Below are 20,939 nucleotides of genomic sequence, written 5' to 3'. Positions count from 1 at the left end.
AGATGCAGCTGTCAATATACCAGAAAATTAAAGTAGTCCTAATCATGTATCAAAACAAAAGTTAGTGATAATGACGTGTTCTGAGCTGCCAGTAGAGGATGTTCTGAAGATACTGCCTTGTCTGACCACACAAAGTATCCCTACTTTACTGTCCCCATAGAAAATTTATTGGCATTACAACAGAATGATAAATTCATACTTGGGAATTGTTAGTATGGTCACAGGCACATTTCAAAGATTCATACCAGTCACCATTATGTGCATACAATTCTATAACTTTCAAAATTATACCAACTGCTAATACTTTCAACAATCACTAATCTCAACAGTTGACCATGTAAGCTGAAAGTAACAGAATCATGCAAACTAGGCTTCCAATGTAATGATTAGAATAATCTAAAGAATGAACCATTTGGAAATTTTTAATTACTAAAGCTACACTAATTATTTACTACAGTCAACACAACCATATAATCACAGAGGTAAATATAAGTCTGACAAAATATTCAAGGCCATGGAAGAAAATAGTGTTGCAACTGACAATGATACCAACAAAGAGGGTATAGCAGTTACCCAAAGAAAACAGTTGTATTTACAGCAATGCAAAGATCTAAGGTTCTCATTCTCCAAATGAACTGTTCACTATTCTGAAACCATTGGTGAAAGTACGTTTTGCCTTCCTCATATTATTCAAACAAAGTCTGTCCAAACTTTAAACAATGACCATTTGTCTAAATGTTTAGAAAATAATCACGCTTTCCAAACTTTTCATGAAATGTATTACCTTCCTTCACTCAAATAAGACAAGAATGAGCTGTTCTACATCTTTACACTTACCTCAAAGAATCACTTGACAGTTAAGACACAAACTTCCCATTAGCTGTTCTACATCTTTATACTTATCTCAAAGAATCACTTGACAGTTAAGACACAAACTTCCCATTAGCTGTTCTACATCTTTATACTTACCTTGAGAACCACTCCACAAACTTCCCCATAAGTTGTTTAAAATGTACCTTGAGAACCATTTGACAATTAAAATACAAACTTCCCCAGTTATAAGTTCCAAAAAGAAACAAAAAAATGCACTTCCCACAGTACATATTATTACAAACATAAAAAATGCTCTTCCCAGAAGATGATGTACATGAAGTACTTCATTTATGAAATTTGCAGAAGATATTTTTATTCCTAATGTTGATGAGAGAAGTTTGACTTGGCTGGATAGAAAAATAAAGAAGGTTTGTGAGACAAACCAGTTATGTTTAAATACAGAAAAGGTGGGTGTATTAACTTAAAATCAGACTGTCAGAAGACATGGAAAGGTATGTTAGAGATATTTCCACTGAACAATGTAGCTGTTACTATCCTTAGCCTCCTTTGCTTTTCACATACCAAATGATTCTTCAGCATGTATATGTTTATGAACTATAAAAAGAGCCAAAATACTTCAAAGAGCTCTGGCATGCTTAAGTACATAACAGTTTTAGCTCTAAGATCTCAGACTGGAAATAAATTATGTGTAAAGCATATTCCCAATATCATCAGAACCTCATGATGAAATCACCACATTTAAAAAAGATGATGATGATAAGCCTTAGAAGTTGGAGCAAATGTTTTAGATTGGGGACAATAACTAGTAGACAGTGAAGAACCATATGAAGAACCAAGAGCAATTATAATTAAGTGCGAGTTCTCAAAGACAGCTTGTTAAGTTGTATAAAAAAGTGTTATTTATATTTAAAAATTAGGTCCAATTACGAATATAATTGATAAAAAACTTTAAAGACAACATAAAACTTTCACACAGTTGTGCTTAGCAAATATAGAAGAACACATGTTATTACCAAAATGTATTGAAGAAAAGTGAAAAGTGATTATTCTATAAATTAAATCAACTGTGATTATATTTAGTTTAGAACCTCTACTATTGAAAATATTAATAATTTAATCAGTCTTCACATCTGTAATACATTTAACTTTCAATATTTAAATAATATAAATATAGTGATTATGAATATAAATACACAAACACCAATAATTATATTTTATTAAAATACTCTACAGGTCATAAGAGTCGCAGAAATGTTAGAAAGTATGAATTACTTCCATGGTAAATATATTTTAATTACTGGTAATTTTATGTCATTAGTTATATTTGCATAAAAAATTATCAAATACAATCAATATTTGATAATACTAATATTTTTAAATGTTCTTCAGTTAACACCACATATAAATATATTTAAGAGGTTATAAGCAGTTAAAGACAATTCTGGGCATTTTTTACAGTACTAACTTAAATCGTTTTCCTTTATTTTTATGAGTAATCTTAAAATACAAGTTTTTGGCTACAATATCAGGTTATTTGCAGATGTTACATTCTGAGAAAGCTAAGCAACATTTACTTTTTCCAAAACAAAATAATAACAAATAATGAATAATGTTTACTTTGATTATGTTACTTTAAGTCCTTTAAACATTTTTCAAAATCTCTGGGTGCGTAAAATAGTTATTTTAAACCTCTTCATTTTGGTTACATATGTCAAAATCAATAAGAAAGGGTTTTGAGTATATTACAAACATTAGTAGCTGAGCTTGTGTAGAAATATAAATATTTGATGTTTAAATATATATGTTTCATTTTTTAGTTATTTGGTTTGCTATCTTGATCTTGAAACAACACATAGTAACAAATCGTATGTGCAACTATGTTGCTTCTGGCCATCCATGTTAAATGTTCCAATTCTCTTGTTGCATTTCAAAGTAAATGTGGTAATTAAGATTCATGCATTCTGGGAAGGTTACTGTACAAGACTTCCAAATTTAAAATTATTCTATTCTTCTATTACAAAAGCATGCAAATAAATAAGTTTTATTGTTTTGAAAAAAAAAGACATTCATTATGTGCAACTGTATCAGTTAATAAGGTACTACCATTGGTTGTAAGTAAGTTAAATAACTTAACTCTTATTTTTATTTTTCAATTACTTTTTTCTTCTTTACTTTAGAGAGCTGTCACCTTCCCACAACTGTTTGCAGGCAATAAATGGTGATTAGATGTGGGGCATTGTAAGCTTGAGCACCCATATCTTGTTCTCCTAATTTCTATTTCTATATTGCTATTCCTTTATCTTATTTCTTTATATAAGACTAGCAAATGGAAGGTTACGGCTGACAGACAGTGTATCCCCACTGCAATGTTGGTTCTACTTTCACAGCCACCTCCAAAACCTGGAGTACATTTTATATCCCACATTATAGCTTGTACCCTGGGATCCTTTAAATTGTGCAGCATTTTTATTCCAATTAATTTTGGTTTTGGCTTGTTTTTGGTTATAACAAACTAATATAATTAGTCAGAGGTTTGGATTTGTTGTTTTTAATAGTCCTTTGATTTTTTTCAATTTAATTTACTTAACTATATCAATATTAATTTTCTCTAAAAAATTACATAAATGTATATATATAGTAAAACTTTTCATGTAGTAGATGAAAAGAAAGAAAATAAATAAATATTAATTTTTAATTCAAAACTTTCTTAACAGCTTTTCCAATAAAATCATGAATTCTACAAAACACAAGGAACACAAGGGTTTGGCTAAAACTTAGAATGGCTGATTTTATACAACAGTGCAGAAAAGTATACCAGTATTCAAGCAATTCAATATAGTTGTTAAATTTAATTTATTGAAGACCTTTTACAGAGGGTGGCATACCATTTCTTAGTTAGCCCAGTGCAGTCAACATGCTGAAGAAGTAGGAATTGGCTAAATAATCATGTTTCATATTCTAAAGCATTCTCATAAGTTGTACACATTCCTAAACTGGCATGTGGAGTTCTATGAATGGTTCATAACATAAGAGGAACTGAATGAACTCATCAGCTTGAAGATTTTTTGAACAGACCTGACAACATTTAGGCCAACAATACAATTACTAAGCATAACTGTCAATATGACATGGTCATTCATGACCAGGAGAAGGTTTGGTATAACTTGACAGAAACATGGTGACTATTCATTTGCAAAACATAAGAGGACAACAGGTGGTGTACCATCCTACTATTCACTAGATGTCACTTGTTTTTAACAAATGGATGGATATCAAGGTCAGTGAAATGGACTGCACACTATAAATACTTTATACTATTATACAAACCCACACAGACACAAATATATGGGTATGTGTGGAATCATCCAACACTCAGTGGTTGTCACATGTTCACATAGCCTGGAAACTTGAAATGGAGAATTTCAACAGCCTGCACAACCATAACTCTATAAGTGCTACAAAACTTAAACTTGAACCTGAGTGAAAATAACAAGGCCAAAGAGAACCATGGTGATGAATAATTTAATTACAAATTCCTAATATACTTTTGATCACCAATAAATAAATTAAGATGTACTTATAAAGACTAAAATGTTTAATTCCTCTAACATGACATTTCAGAGTGGTAGGTTTAATTAACCACAAGGATAACCATAGATGTAATACATACAATACAATAACTTCTGATATGCTTAAAATAGCTCAATACTTCACTAGCATAAACATTTTATATTAACGAGATTTTATTTTAACTAGATAATTTAATAAACTAAAACTTTAAAAACCTGTAACAGATTAAAACATTTTTTAAAATATTGCTAAAATAATCTGAAGTAATTTAAATTTTTCATACCATTTTTAAATGCAAGAAACTCAAAGACACTGTGAAATAAAGAAACTACAATGGTTATGCCTAGTAAGTATGGTGATGTCTCTAGAAATGTTTCTTTCATGGTGTCTTGTTCCTCATCAGATTCTTCCATCAAATTTTGACCCAAGACAGATGTCCAGCGAGACCTCATAGTCTGAGCAGCATATAACTGCCAGCGAAACAGGGACAATGGTTGGTAAGTAAGACGTAATGGAAGATATCTAGAAAAAGAAAAATTATTTTATAGCAATATAATTAGGACACATCAGAAGCTAATTAAGAAGTGACTGATAAATAATTAAAGATTCTTAAGAAAAATGTCCCAGAACATTTTCTTCATAAATGGATGCTTTCAACACAGTTTTTAAGAAGCACAAATTAGAATGGTGGTAATTATAAGATAAAATTTATTTATTTTGAAATTGTAAGTCTTATGACTTGATTCATATAAATTCATACTTTCCTGAACATTGTTTTCAACATATCAAAATATCCTATACTAAAATAAATTTAAACTGAGTCTTTCATTTCTTTAGATTTCTTAATATATGCACTTTACAGAAACATCACTCATAATAATTTCATAATGTATGTAAGAAAAGTGACAGGAGAGCAAATTCATGAACCCTCTTTAATCAAAACGACTAACACATTTCCATTTAAGTCCTAACAATGATAAAAATGACTGGCTAGGTCTTAATTTCTTATAGTAAAAGAAGCCATCATTCAAGCTTTCTGATGAATCAAGTAATTTCTAAATAAACTTATTTCTAAATATGATTACAAAAATCCCCAAGGAAAATTCATAAGCTTGTTTCACAACCTCTATCTTAAATTAATATCTTTAGTCAGTGTAATTACAGATGGTTCACACATTCACACTCAGTTCTTAGTCCTTTTCTGACCACAATGATACTTTTATTCTGTTGACTGACAAACCACTAACCAAAGAACATCTGGAGTATTAGACATATATCAAGCAACTTGGAGGAAGAAAGAAGCTGATTTGGCAACTTCAATTTTCAGAATCTATTTTCAAAACAAATTCACTTACTATGATGTTTTACTAACATTTATTACAATGTTTCAATATAATCAATCCTGAAAATTATTTTTTTTGCATTTATAATGAATTTTACATGTTTAGATATTATCTTAAGGGTAAATACAAAAAAGAAAAGCATTTTACTTATTGTTTTGTCTCGGCATTTCAGAGTATGACTAAATTGAGTACAGTCACTACTAAGTTTCCTTTACTGAACTATCTATTTTAATTATTAAAAAAATAAAACTGTAATTTGGTGTACGTATATTTTACAGAACACATATCTTTTGAATTACATTTTGTACACAGCAGCCAAAAAACAAAAATAATTTATACTGACTGGTAAAATAATGAGTAAACAAAGAGAGAAAAGCAAAGGTGCATGTTACTTTTAGGATAGAAACATTTTAAAATGTTCACATGCTGGTTGTGTATAAGATGTAAGAGACAGAAGTATACAGAATGCAGTACTTTAAGATGCATAAGATAAAAATTTAGTTATTTAATGGTATAATATACAAATATTCTAGATCAATGCCATGTATTTAAAAAGCAGTGGGTTATATTGCTCGTTACATAGGAAATGAAAGGAAGGTGGTGAGTACTACTTCTCATATTACCTAAGAAACAATTACACAAGACCATGAAAAAATTGGTTAACTGTACTGTTCATCTGAGATCAGTAAAAAAAGTAAAACATCACTGTGCATTGTACACATGATGATGGAGAAGCAGTTACATAAAACTGAGAAAAATGGTTAATTTTACAGCTTAACTTTGATAAGTAAATAAAGCATTTACCCATTTGCAATGTACACATTATCTTAACTTAAAGAAGCTATATAAAAGACAATAAGAAACTGGTTATTTTTTATTATAGAAAGTGCATATGCTGAAATGTAACCAGATACACAAGGCAGCAAGAAGATGGATTAACAGAAATGAAGAAGTTGCATTAGGAAAGAAAACATTTACTTTACTGACATTGTACATCTTGGCATTATAAAGTATGACAAATATAATTGTATATGAGTCTAAAAATTTGCTTGCGTGAATGTCAATTTCAATTTAGGCATGTTTGTGACTAAAAATTTCTAAATGGCAACATAAAGAAAATAAAGTTGAAATCTGTTACCCTCAGAAAACTCTCATAGCATAACTATAATGTATTCTAGAAATGCATTTACTGATGCCTACTGGTAATCTCACATTAAAAACTACAAATCCTTCCATCAAATGAATACCCATGACCAATCAATGCAGCCACTGCATTTCCAGGGTTACAGAAGGTGAGCAAAATGAAAAGGTGTCAAAACAAAAAAGTAGCTAATAGACAGTACATAAAATCTAACCATGACAATAGTGTGTTAAATTCATACATATTGGTATCCTTAGAGGAACATCGGGAGATGGAGTGAAACTGTTCTGCATCTTGTATGATGAGGATGAAAATGACCTCAGAACGGTCAAGGTGCACTAAGGGAAGTAGCATACAAACACAAATTTGAAAAAAAAAAAGGAGAGAAAGAGAGAATACTTCCATATAGGGTTCAATTCCAATACTATTTCATACTGAGCATGTTTTCTCAGTTTTTAAGTATTTCTACAGATTCTCTAGTAGAAAAAATTGGGTTCTGCAATGATTTTTTGATTGAATCAAGTTAATCTCATGGTGATTTTATGAATGTGTAAAGTTAAACCTTATTTTTCAAGTTCCCTTCAATGACAGTAGTCTTTGCATTTCTTTACCCTAAGAGAAAGATAATTTTGTTTGACGAGTATGAGTAATATTATGAGAATATGAAGTGGAATAAATGCCTTGTCTGTAGTGGTCTTCTATCTCATCTTTCCTTCTATTAAATTTATTTGAGTTTTTTTTCAATGATGTATAAGCTAGTTTAATTTTTTGTTTTAAAATACTATCTATTTTGTTTAACATCAAATAGTAAAAAGAGTACTGTTAGATAAGGACAGTCTTTTAACCTATTTCCAATTATTTATTTTTTACAAAGCTATTTAATTTTGTTGTACATTTAGTTCATATCCTCAAGAAATAGCAACATTTTTGAGTTAGTTCAATTCATCATGAATGCCACTCTTGGTGGAACAAATGTTCAACATATTTTATGATTTGGCCTCAGCAGGCTCAAAAACAATGAAGAAATCACTACTTGCATGTCTATACAAGGAACAGAACCTATCCAAAAAGTTTTCATCAAAAGAGGAATCAGAGATCAGAATGATAATTCATGCTTTTCTAGCAGGCAGAGTTTGAAACATAAAATATCACAACAGCAGTGACAATCAAGTCATCAGAACACAATACACTTTTGTGTTACCATTCACAATTTTTTGAAATTGCAGCACACCACTAAACTGTAGGTACAAATAAAAAAAAGTGGAAACAACAGCTGACCTCAGGGTGTATATTTCTTTTGTGCATAACATTTGCCTTCAACTAACTGATTATATGTCAAAGTTACCTCCCACCATTTGTGCTTTAATAAGCGATGATAAGGTATCTGCATTCTAAAACATTATGGGAATGGGGCAAAGAAAACCAGGCATTTGAATAATATATAGGATAGTATAAAAAATTATTCTACATAATGAAAAAGGAGTTTTCCAACAGAACATACAAAAGCCCCACGACAAATGTTTCCAGTGTGGCTTGTTCTTATTTACTTTTCCTGAGTTTAACACACAATAAGTGAGAAGATCAGGGTAAAAGATGACATGGGCACATTATTATATAAATATCTTAAATTCAGAATACATTCAACATTTCTGTATCATGAGATAGTTAAACAGCATTTCAACAGGCATCAAAAAATCCTATCCATGTGTGTAATATGGACAAGTTCACAAACATTTCTCACCACTCTCAACACAACAGTTTCTAACATTTAGAAGACAAGACAATATGAACCATTATGCTACACAGTTTAAGTTTAATTCATGTGCAGTATTGTTTTTTATTTTTCCTAGCAAAAGCATACTTAAAACTACCAATAATAAAACTTTATGAATGTTTGGATGGAAAAGTAAATTTAAACAGTATATGATACGATTATAAATGAAAGATGAACCTTTTTTGCATCCTTCATATACATAAACTATAGCATAGACCTGCAAAGTATTGGCTACAGTATGCATCCTCACTATTCTGTATGAGGTACTAAAACAACTTCTAAAAACCATTTCTCCATTTTTTACCTTTTAACCAATTCATAACGAGAACCAACTTAGTGGTCACGAAATTAATATTCAAGTATACAGCTTCCAACTGTTTCTTTGATTGTATGCTATTAACTTATTGATATTGATAACTGGTAACAAAACAAAGTAATCTTGAATGGTTAACACTAGATGACTGTCATTACATAATACTCATAGCATCCAGGTAATATTGTATGTGATGATGACACTTAGGTTATATGTACGTATGTACCTGTCATTATAACACGCTGAGAGATTACAAGATTGCTGTGTCCACTTCAGCTGTCAGAAAAGTTAGCACAACTGAGAGGTAAAGCTTACCTCAAATATTTCCATGACAAAACTTAGAAAGTTTTTCACTTACACTGTAGTGAAGTGAAACTATAACTTTACGGCAAAGATTGCCACAACCTACTACTTTGAATTATGATGAGCAGGATCTAGCTACAGTTGAAACAAGTTAAACTAGTTATACAATAATGTAGAAACTTTTGAAAGGTCATATTACAACTGATATGATAACTTACAGCATTTACTGATACAAATTAAACATTTATATGCAAAAACGGCTCGTTTGGGCTGAGAAAACACTTTACATAGAAGAGCGAACAACGTTTCGACCTTCTTCGGTCATCGTCAGGTTCACAAAGAAAGAGGTAACTGACCGAAGCTGACCACATGTTTGAAAGGGTTGTGTAACTATGTGTCTAAATGTAGAGGGCGGTATTAGATGTTTGAATATATAATTTTATTTATTATATTAATATAGGTATAAAGGCGTTCCTTTATATTGGTTTATTTTGGGTTTAAGTTGTTGTATAAGTAAGGCTTCTTTAATTTTACGTTTGTTTATGTTTGTTTCTTTATTTAGTATTTGAGTGTTTTCTATGGTTATGTTGTGTTTATTTGACTTGCAGTGTTCAAAACGGTGAAGGTGACTTTTATGTTCTTTGAATCTGGTTTCCATTTTTCTACTTGTTTCTCCAATATAGAAGTCGTGGCAGTTTTCACATTGTATTTTATAAATAATGTTGGTGTGGTGTTTGTCAGTGTAGTTTTTACATAGTATAGACCCTCAGTTTTGTTGCCTGGTTTTGAATAAATTTGGTATTAATAGGAATGTCATATTTTGTTACTAATTTTGCCAAATGTTGGTTATTTGTTTGCTGATGTCGGGGAATATATGGTATACAGCAGTATATGGTTTCGTGGTTTTTTGATCTCGTGAGCTGTATTTACTTTAGTTGGTTGATTTTGCTTTCTGTCTAGGTGTGTCGCGATAATGTTTTCTACGGTTTGTGGAGGAAACTTATTGATGTTGGTGAAGTATTGTTTTATTTTGTCTAATTCATCGTTAATTTTATCTGGTGAGCATAGTTTTATGGCTGTGTTTATTTGGTTTCTTAGTATGTTGAGTTTTTGTTTTGTTTCATGTGCTGAGTCCCAAGGAATGTATAGTCCAGTATGGGTGATTTTTCGGTGGATTTCTGTTTGAAATTGTGTATCAGTTCTTGTAATTTTGAGGTTAAGAAATGATATTTGATTGTTTTCTTCCTGTTCACATGTGAAGTTGATGTTGGGATGTATAGAGTTAATGTGATTGAAAAATTAAGTATGTGTTCTGTAGATTTGAATCCCGCAACCGTGTCATCTACATATCTATACCAGTATAGTGGTGGATGTAATGCTGTGTTAATTGCTTGTGTTTCAAGAACAACTAACCCCTAATTTTGTAAAGGTAAAACTTTCAAAAAATTTTAATACATACACAAACATTATCCAAAATTTACAGAAAAAACTACTGAAAGCCATGTTGAACACAAAATACAAAGAACTACATGACTTACAAAAACAAAAAATGAATCTAGACCATCAACTGGCATGCTGCATTAAACCAGAGATTTACGGACTTATACAACGAAACATAAACCAAATCAATACTAAAAACGACAGAGACAAAAAGATCTGCCACAACAAAAAAACTAGAAAACTAAGATGCAAACAACAGAAAAGACACCAAAACGACAAACCGTTGACTAACCTCATACTAACAGATCCGACCGTCAATTAAACACAGACGACTTACATCTACTTAACAAAGGACTCAACTTCGCTATAGCACCTAGGTACATTCCAACCATAGAAATCAAAACATGTTTAGAGGACCTAGCCAGGAGACTTGTGATACTTTCTACAGAGAACAAAAACAAGGAAACAACCAAAAACAACCAACAGAAAGAAGACAACTTAGATAATTTTATTGACATCCAACAGCCAACCTTCCCAGGTAAATTACAAATTTATATTTTCCAGAAACACCTAAAAACAACATCTTAAACGATTTTTTCAAAGAATTTTCTCAAAACCATCAACATAATTTCACAAAACAGAAAACTGAAAACAACCTTACAAAAATAGACATTAATTGCAAAAAACCTAAAACAAGACAAAAAACATAAAAAATTCTAAAAGCAGATAAAGGTAACGCTATAGTCATAATGAACAATGAATGAATACATCCAAAAAATGAATAACATCCTATCAGACACGAACAAATTTAAACCAATACACACAAATCCAACAAAGACACACGAGACGCGAACTGAACAAATTACTACTACAAATGAAAAAAGCCAACACAATTTCACAAACACTTTATTCCTACCTACGTAAAACCGATTCACGCACACCACAAATATACGGCATCCCCAAACCTCATAAACCAGATTGTCCATTACGACCAATAATGTCCACATATGAATCGCTTAATTACAACCTTGGTAAATACATAGCATGGGCATTCTCCAAATATGTAACATCAGCCAGCTCATTTATCAAAGACTCTTTTAATTTCAAGTCTAATCTAAATCAACTTAATCATAAAGCCTTAATGGCCAGTTTCGATGTTATATCCCTTTACAGAAGTTCCAACCACTGAAGCCTGCAAGATAGCCTTAGAACTCTATATCCCAGACCCTAACCCAACTACAGAAATTCCCAGTAACCAGTTAGCAACCCTCATAGAATTCACCACGATAAAGACAAACTTCATGTTCAACAACCAAAACTATATACAAACAAACGGCCTAAGCATGGGCAACCCAGTATCACCAGTTCTAGCCAATATTTTATGACACAAGTTGAAACACAAGCAATTAACACAGCATTACATCCACCACTATACTGGTATAGATATGTAGATGACACGGTTATGGATTCAAATCTACAGAACACATACTTAATTTTTTCAATCACAGTAACTCTATACATCCCAACATCAACTTCACATGTGAACAGGAAGAAAACAATCAAATATCATTTCTTAACCTCAAAATTACAAGAACTGATACACAATTTCAAACAGAAATCCACCAAAAAATCACCCATACTGGACTATACATTCCTTGGGACTCAGCACATGAAACAAAACAAAAACTCAACATACTAAGAAACCAAATAAACACAGCCATAAAACTATGCTCACCAGATAAAATTAACGATGAATTAGACAAAATAAAACAATACTTCACTAACATCAATAAGTTTCCTCCACAAACCGTAGAAAACATTATACGCACACACCTAGACAGAAAGCAAAATCAACCAACTAAAGTAAATACAGCTCACGAATCAAAACCACGAAACCATATACTGCTGTATACCATATATTCCCGACATCAGCAAACAAATAACCAACATTTGGCAAAAATTAGTAACAAAATATGACATTCCTATTAATACCAAATTTATTCAAAAACCAGGCACAAAACTGAGGTCTATACTATGTAAAACTACACTGACAAACACCACACCAACATTATTTATAAAATACAATGTGAAAACTGCCACGACTTCTATATTGAGAAACAAGTAGAAAATGGAAACCAGATTCAAAGAACATAAAAAAGTCACCTTCACGTTTGCTAACACTGCAAGTCAAATAAACACAACATAACCATAGAAAACACTCAAATACTAAATAAAGAAACAAACATAAACAAACGTAAAATTAAAGAAGCCTTACTTATACAACAACTTAAACCCAAAATAAACCAATATAAAGGAACGCCTTTATACCTATATTAATATAATAAATAAAATTATATATTCAAACATCTAATACCGCCCTCTACATTTCGACACACAGTTACACAACCCCTTTCAAACATGTGGTCAGCTTCCGGTCAGTTACCTCTTTCTTTGTGAACCTGACGATGACCGAAGAAGGTCGAACGTTGTTCGCTCTTCTATGTAAAGTGTTTTCTCAGCCCAAACGAGCCGTTTTTGCATATAAATTTCTCAACAAGTGGGTTTCTCGTCATCACTGGAAATTAAACATTTGTCAGGTTTGAATGTTCCCATGAGCGATACGTCTCATTTCTATTCTAGAATGTCGACTAGGCCACACTATGAAATGGCAGTAATCACGAATCTACTGCATAAGATGAATCAGCTGATAATCATATAACAAAGAAAAATTTAAAACACACTATTCTAAACTTACTGCTTAATTGATATTTTATCTCCTATATTCAATACTGTCAGTGGAAGAGGTAAAGGTTAGCATGATATAAGCAAATTTTGAGAGTATAATAAATGGTTGAAAAAAAATTTATTTACAAGATATTCGAGGATTTCTATACACTGTTAAACTTAAAAAATCAATGACTTACTAATAAATGTTGCTTGTCTGCCACTAAAATCTGAGTGCGTATTAATATGATTGATTCCATTTTCATCTTCACTCTCTGTGTTGCAACTTTTTCGTTTGTTTCTGATTTTTTCTTACTGTTTTCTCTTAAAAATAATAGTTCATCTGCAGTTATAAATAAATTATTTAAGTAAACTTTGCATAACGTTTTGTTAAAACCTGTCAGTAAATTTAGAAACAGTTGGAAGGGAAAACACTTTATGTAACTCCAAAATTGCAGTCATTTTCATAGTTTTCCCACTTGCAAAAAATGGAAATGCCCTATAGGTCACTTTGTCAAAACCATTTTCCTGAAATGTCATTTTTTTATGATTATTTTAACATATTTCTATATTAAATTTGTTTTGTTATGTAAATCATTGCAATAAATCTTAAGGATTAAATACATGATTTATCACATAAATTGGCTTAAGGATAAAACCTTTATGCAGCTTATACTTTTATGCATATGCAATGTTTTCTACAAACTAAAGGAAACTACAGCCTTATAATATACATACAAGAAAAAAAAAATTAAATTCAAAGTCTTCTCTCGGTACCTTGGAAGTAGAAGTGTTTGAATAAATTGATTCTCTTACATTAATGTTTAAGTTAAAGAATTTCTATGAAGTAAGCCTACCAATTTCAATAAAATCTTTACTGTATGTAAGCTCTTGTTAAAGTAAATTCTTATTTAAAACAGAGTTACGATAATGCTTACACTGACAGTAACATTTATCATTAAAAATTAGAAGTATACAAAGTTAGAGAGAATTTGTAGATAGGGTTATCTTTAGCATAATGTTGAATATAAAGAATATGTAAAGACACTGCTTCCCTTTACCTCTCACTTCAATACATGCTTACACTAATAACTGTATAACATTTTGCTTATAATTCTGTTGAAAACAACATCCCTACAGATTAAAAGCCAACATTATACATCTTATAAAACTCAATACTTCTTATGTTTAACCTTCTCCCTCAACTAAAAGTGACCATGTTTTGCCTTGATCTGTAATGCAACTTACTCTTTGTAGGCAAATGCTAATTTCAATAAATCATATAAGAGCTAGGAGTAACTGTGTAAACCATTAATCACACTTTAACTCATGGTTTGTAACTGGCAAATAATGTTCACAAATGTAAATAAATAATAAAGAAAAATTAATTTAGTTAAAAGTAATACAACAGCCATATTAATTCTACAGTAACAAAGTATACAGTTTAGTATTAGCTATTTTTTCCAGCATATATATCACAACAAACACACCCACACTATTCATCCTTATGTCATGCATTTTTCAAAGCTAACACTTAAGTAATACAGTTCCAATATGTAAGGACACAACAGTAAATTGTCTATATAAAACATAAGTTAAAATGCCTGTCATTTGATGTGGAATGTGTAAATATAATTAAAACAATGCAAGTTTGACATCAATCCTATATTTCAAAGTAGTAAGTTAAACTTTACTTTAAAATTATAATAAAGTTTCTTCATAAACAACATCTAAAGAAGCCTTATCAACAAATAAAGGTTTTGAGGTAATCCCACCATTGAACACCCTACATCTCATTCACCATATGAGAAAAGCATGGTTTTTTGAGAAATAATACAGCAATTTTCATACTTTTACCTTGAATCATTTTCGAATATTCAACAATGTCTAAAGCATCAACCTGTCAAGATTGTTTGAGATTGACTCAAAAGGCTGGGAGTAATTAACCAACAAGTTTTACAAACTAGAAATAGGGTTAATTTAAATTAACTTAGGATATTTCCCATAGTTTATAGTGCTTATATACAAATTTTGGTTGAGATTGGCCCAATAGGACCAAAGAAGTTAGGGTAAATACAAAGCACATACAGTCTTTAAATCTAACAAACACAAACACACAGACAGATAAGTAAAATAATCATCAGTAATTTTTTACCCAATTACATCACAGGTTTGTTTCATAATTTTCCCTTATTGTGTCATGATTCACCAACTAAAACTTCATAAACTGTTACAAAATAACATTACGTTATGTATTTACTAATTACAGTATATCTGATATTTTAAAGTACAGTTATTTACTGTTGTTTTAAAAATGTTTATGTATTTGAAATGAGAATACATACCTAACTATTCACAAGTAAATATACCAAAATGCATTGCTAAAATGTCATTCTTCTCAGCAGTGGCTCATAATGCATTAAATTTGACTTTGCTGTTCAAGCAAAGTATAACTGATAAAAATTTTATTCAAAAATACCAATTCTAACAGCTTTATGTACAACACTGTATTCTGGTCACAAAGCCATCATTGAGAAAGCAATGTATTTCATGAACTTGTTTTTGACAACTTCTCATAACAAGAGTGTGATCTTGTAGTGAAACTAAAGTAGGCCAAGAGCTAAAAAAAACAACATGAATACTATTTTTGTACAATCTATACTGCTGTAACAGGTACTTAAGCTGTTAGAAGGAGTGGATAGTTCTGCCTAGAAAACTTAGTTTATAGATTCATTCACTGAGGACTTGTAGACAATGTTAAAGCACATGTGTTAATTATAAAAACAACAAAGAGAAAAGTGTAAAACCTAAATACATATAATTATAGTCATAAACCCATTTAACTATTTAGAGTTTACATAAAGAAGTTAAAAGTGAAGACACTCGGTACACAACAAATTGTGGGTTCAAAGAATATAACAGAATACAAAAGTATATGTAGAAACTAGAAAATCTAAAACATGAACACCTCTGTATTCTTATATACAACTAATGCCAATGTTTTTAAATACAATATTTTCATAATTCACAAAAGTTAAACAAGTATTTAATAATAAGTAAAAAGTAATCATTTTTACCGTGTTACAGGTTACATTTTATAAACATTAATTTTTGTTGTAGAAGATTTGTTAAAAAAAGCTACTTGCTTTGTTGTTTTATTGATAGGCTGGTATTCTCTCATAAGATTCCAGTAATCATTCAAGAAGACCACAGGGTAGTACTTGCCAGTAGTTGGCTCAAAATCAATATCTTAAACAGAAATTTTATAAAATGAAATTAGGAAAGAACAATGTCCAAAATTAAAGTTTTTGAAACATTTAAAATAATGAACATATCAAATCATGGTAACAAATGTTCTCAAAACAATTATGAATATTTATACAACTATTACATGCATCTAAACTGAATTTCAGTTATTTCATAAGAAAGAAATAAAACATGGATATTAGTACAGATAGAGAACTAGCCTCATTAAACTGCTTATAATAATTAACTCTTTTCGTACAACAAGGTTAAAGCATGCATATCATGGTCTTTTACAGCTATTTTTAAAATCTAATTAAATAACTACATGATCATTGTTAGTCAACAAACTTGGCATAAATATGTAGATAACATTAAATATAAGTTATAAATTTAATTCTACCTTTAATTTCAAAGTGAAATATTAATTATAAAAAAATCTCTGTTTTCATTCCTCTATCTTGTGTTGTGAATTCTCCATTACCAGAGGGGCTCCTCCCATCCTATAATCGTTTTAGGGTAAATTGTTAAAGAAAATATTATGGTAATCTGTGTAAGAGAGGATGTAATACATGGATATGGCAAGTGGGTTTGATTATCTATCTTACACCTCTATAAATAAAGAAGATTTACAACTATAAAAATTAGACTTTCACTTGGTAATATCTTATATTATAATGAGTAACTTACAATAAATTCCAGAGAAGGTTAGAGAAGGGTGGTAAATAAATTAGAGGAGAGGAAGACCTAGAAAGCAAATGTCACAATTCTCATACTAAAAGAGATTGAGGATTTTTATTTTAAAAATATTTCCTTATACAATCAAGAACTTAAATCATACATAATATTAAAATTTGTTTTATTAACTACATTTTGATGCCAAGTTTATTCATATACATTACAAATAAAGTAATGTAATTAAATGTTAAACATAATTCTGTTAACGGTCATGACAACAGTGCTTTAACTTATCCACAGTGAGATGGTTAATAGAAATACTTTATTTGAAAATATACTTTTTGAATAAAGCAAACTTACAGTGTTTGCTAAGAACTTGCCAAGTTTGGTGAATACACAATCAAGTTCAGTTTTAGTATGTATAAATTTCCAAGGTAAGTCAAACTGGCCCACAATATGTTAAGGGATATTCACAACATTCAAAATTCATAAATTAAACTTAATTTTGGTACTCTGTAAACATCACTTTTACAACCAAAAATTCACTTTTAAAATTGTTAATTTTCCTATTTAAGTATCCCGGCTATTTGATACTAGTGTTAAAAATATTCAACATATGCAAACTTTTGACATTTTACTTTTTTTTTCATACAGCATTGTAATATTCACCATTTGCATCATGCATATACATTTTTACTGTGTAGAAGTATGGTTATTGGATGAACCATGTGTCTTTAAGCAAAGATAAATAACTTTAAAATGAAATTCTGAGCATATATTCACATAAAAGGAATTATTATTTATTGGAAAATATGTAAATAATATGGTAATTCTAAGAGAGAATTAACTTCAAAGCTTCAAAACAAATAATTCAAAATATTTCAAAACTGGATCTCAACCAACACATGAATGAGCCAAATTCTTTACAAAATCACACACCAAATTATAATCTTAACTAAATAATGGTTTAAAAGAAAACAGCTTCTGAAAACTAATTGGCTTATGAAAGTGTATAGCAGTTACCAATTCTTAAAATGGATAACAAAATTAGAAAAACCTACAACATATATAATGAACTATTAACTTTACAAAATGTTTAATATATATTTAAAAGGTTACTTGTTGTACAATATAAATCTTACATTCATCCAATGGAGGTGGAACGTGTCCTTGAACCCAAGCTGTATGGTCATCAATTATGTTTATTGTTATATTTGGATGCCAATGTGAGACTATCTCTTCAGTGTTTTTTCAGATTTCTGTGGAAACAACACAACAATACCTCACATTACACATAAATGTTAATTTCACTGAATGAATTAAGTTATTCTATAATTTATCAAAGGCAAGAAATCAAGTACCTGACAGACGTTTTAAACTAAATAGTCAAATTTCATAGAACCAAAATGTCTGAGTACTGATATACATAAAAAAATAAGACATTTTTGTTTTTCACCAGAGTGACATTATGACAAAATGCTCAGTTACATACTTTTAGAACATTAATTCACAGTACTGAAACACTGTTAAAAAAGGTTTAGTTCACAATAATGTGTCATAAGTCTCGAACATGTCAAAGGAAATCATGTCAGAAAGAGATACATGTAATTCAAAATTCTAGTGTATAAAGTGGGTTTCAAAAAAGAAAATTTGAAATAAACTAGTCAAGAAAAGTTGATAACCTTCAAAGAAAGTATAACAAACAATTTGGTTTCTTTATGTGACATGAAGACACATGGTGCACTTTCTTCCTTCTCATTTTAATATGGACTTTTCAAAAAATTGTGTTGGTTCTAAACCTAGGCATTTATTGCATAACATAGTTTAGAAAATAATGTTTCCATAGGTAACTCAAATGCTTCCTTTTAAATAAGATTTGAACATTTGAGTACTGAGTTAACTGGTTAATGAGAATAAATGTTCAGGGAAGAAGTCAATCTAATTAACTTACAAGTGCAAATAACATTTTAGGTCTTTAATAAATAGATTTTGTTTTCATCATGTTTCTCACATATCAAGTCCAATTTATTTATTTATATACTCAAATTTAAATAGTTTCAGTTAAATTTAGTATCACTTCATAAAATATACTGCCAATTCTCCTATTATATAGTGCAGCGTTTCTCAACTGATTTCATACGAGAAACGGATTATTGGTTCGTTGATTGGATGTTTTATGGCCAAAGCAGCTGCCTATCTGCATCAAACATCCAGTAAAAGTTAAAATTAAATTTAGTAAAATTCATAAAAGGAAATTAAGGTAACACAAAACAAATTTCAAAAAAGCATAAATAGCATAGAACCAACATTTACATCTAGTCTACAATGCTAAGAAAAAACTACAGTAATACAAGTTGTAAAGGACTTTCTGTAGCGTAACCGTAATTATAATAACTCACCAGAAAGACTAACAGGTAAGTACAAAAAACACTGTCAGTCACCTGAAATTGGCCTTTTCATTCCTGGTTCGGAGTTATTTGACGTTATTTCCATTTTTAAAAAGTAAAGTAAAAGTTTTAAAACACTTGTAGCAAAATTTTAATAACAACTTGCCAGAATGACTAACAGGTAGTTCAAACAGCAGTGTTAGTAACCTGCAGTTGGTCTTTCCAGTTCTGGTTTCGAGTTATTTGGCATGATGGCCATTTTCTAATTTCAAATTGAACCAGATGTACTTTGATTCTTAAAAGAGAATCACATTAAAAACGGTCTAATGAATAAATTAAAAAAACTTAAATGACATTAAAGAGATTAACGGCCTTTAAAAACTAAAATGTGGACAATGTCACCATTACCAATAATACTGTCTAATGTTATGGACAAACCTTGGTACAGAACAGGTTTAAAATGGTGCCATCGTTGAGAGTTGCAACATTGGCAAAAAAGTAAAATGTGGCTTATAGTAACCTCAATGTTACACAGACCACACACTGGTGCATTAGTTCCAGATAAAAGAAAATGATGAGTTAAAAAACTATAACCAATGCGTAGTCCAGTTAGAACAACTTCCTCTATCAGATCCTTATGGAAGCAAGATGGCCAAAGTCCAATTTGGGGTTTTATTTCGAAAAGCTTGTTTCCACTTTGCTCACTCCAAGTCAACTGCCAACTGGCATGAAGCCGAGTCTTAAATACAGAACCACAGTCCATGTATGGAACAGGCACAGCAGTGATAGTGCCAGAACAGATAGATTTAGCTGCAGTGTCAGCGAGCTCCATCCCGTGAATACCAATGTGGCCCGGTATCCAGTAAAACTGGACAAAAGTAGATGTTAAAGAGAAATGGACCAGTCAGTTTTGAATATTAGCAAGATCAGAATGTGAACTAATGTGAAGCAATTCCAGGGCCAATAAAGTGAGTCAGTATAAATAGTGCAATATGAGTACTGCTTAGCTTCTATGTGATCCAGTGCAAGAGAAATAGCATACAGTTCATCAGTGAACACAGAAGCTGTAGAGGGGATTCAGCACACAACAAATCAAGGCAGAGACTACATAGTCATCTGAGTTTGAACCATCTGTATCAATAGGAATGGAATGATGGTTCGAAATATGTTCAGCAAATAAAAGACAGGG

At 30.6% G+C, this 20,939-nt stretch overlaps 1 protein-coding gene across 1 annotated transcript in view; it reads right to left on the bottom strand.

The window, feature by feature from the left end:
• Positions 1–4,679: 4,679 nt before the first annotated feature.
• LOC143224223 (putative lipid scramblase CLPTM1) overlaps positions 4,680–20,939 on the bottom strand; it is a 45,527-nt gene continuing 29,267 nt past the window's right edge. The window contains exons 5-7 of the mRNA XM_076452645.1: positions 18,506–18,622; positions 16,589–16,691; positions 4,680–4,926 (exon numbers count right to left, since the gene is read on the bottom strand). Of these exons, the coding sequence (XP_076308760.1) occupies positions 18,596–18,622 (27 nt within the window). The 3' untranslated portion in view covers positions 4,680–4,926; positions 16,589–16,691; positions 18,506–18,595. The remainder of the gene's footprint in view (positions 4,927–16,588; positions 16,692–18,505; positions 18,623–20,939) is intronic.

This window comes from Tachypleus tridentatus, chromosome 8 (assembly GCF_004210375.1).
Source record: "Tachypleus tridentatus isolate NWPU-2018 chromosome 8, ASM421037v1, whole genome shotgun sequence".
Lineage (NCBI taxonomy): Eukaryota > Metazoa > Arthropoda > Merostomata > Xiphosura > Limulidae > Tachypleus > Tachypleus tridentatus.
Note: the sequence above shows the minus strand (reverse complement) of the source record. Positions and strands in the feature narration are given on the sequence as shown.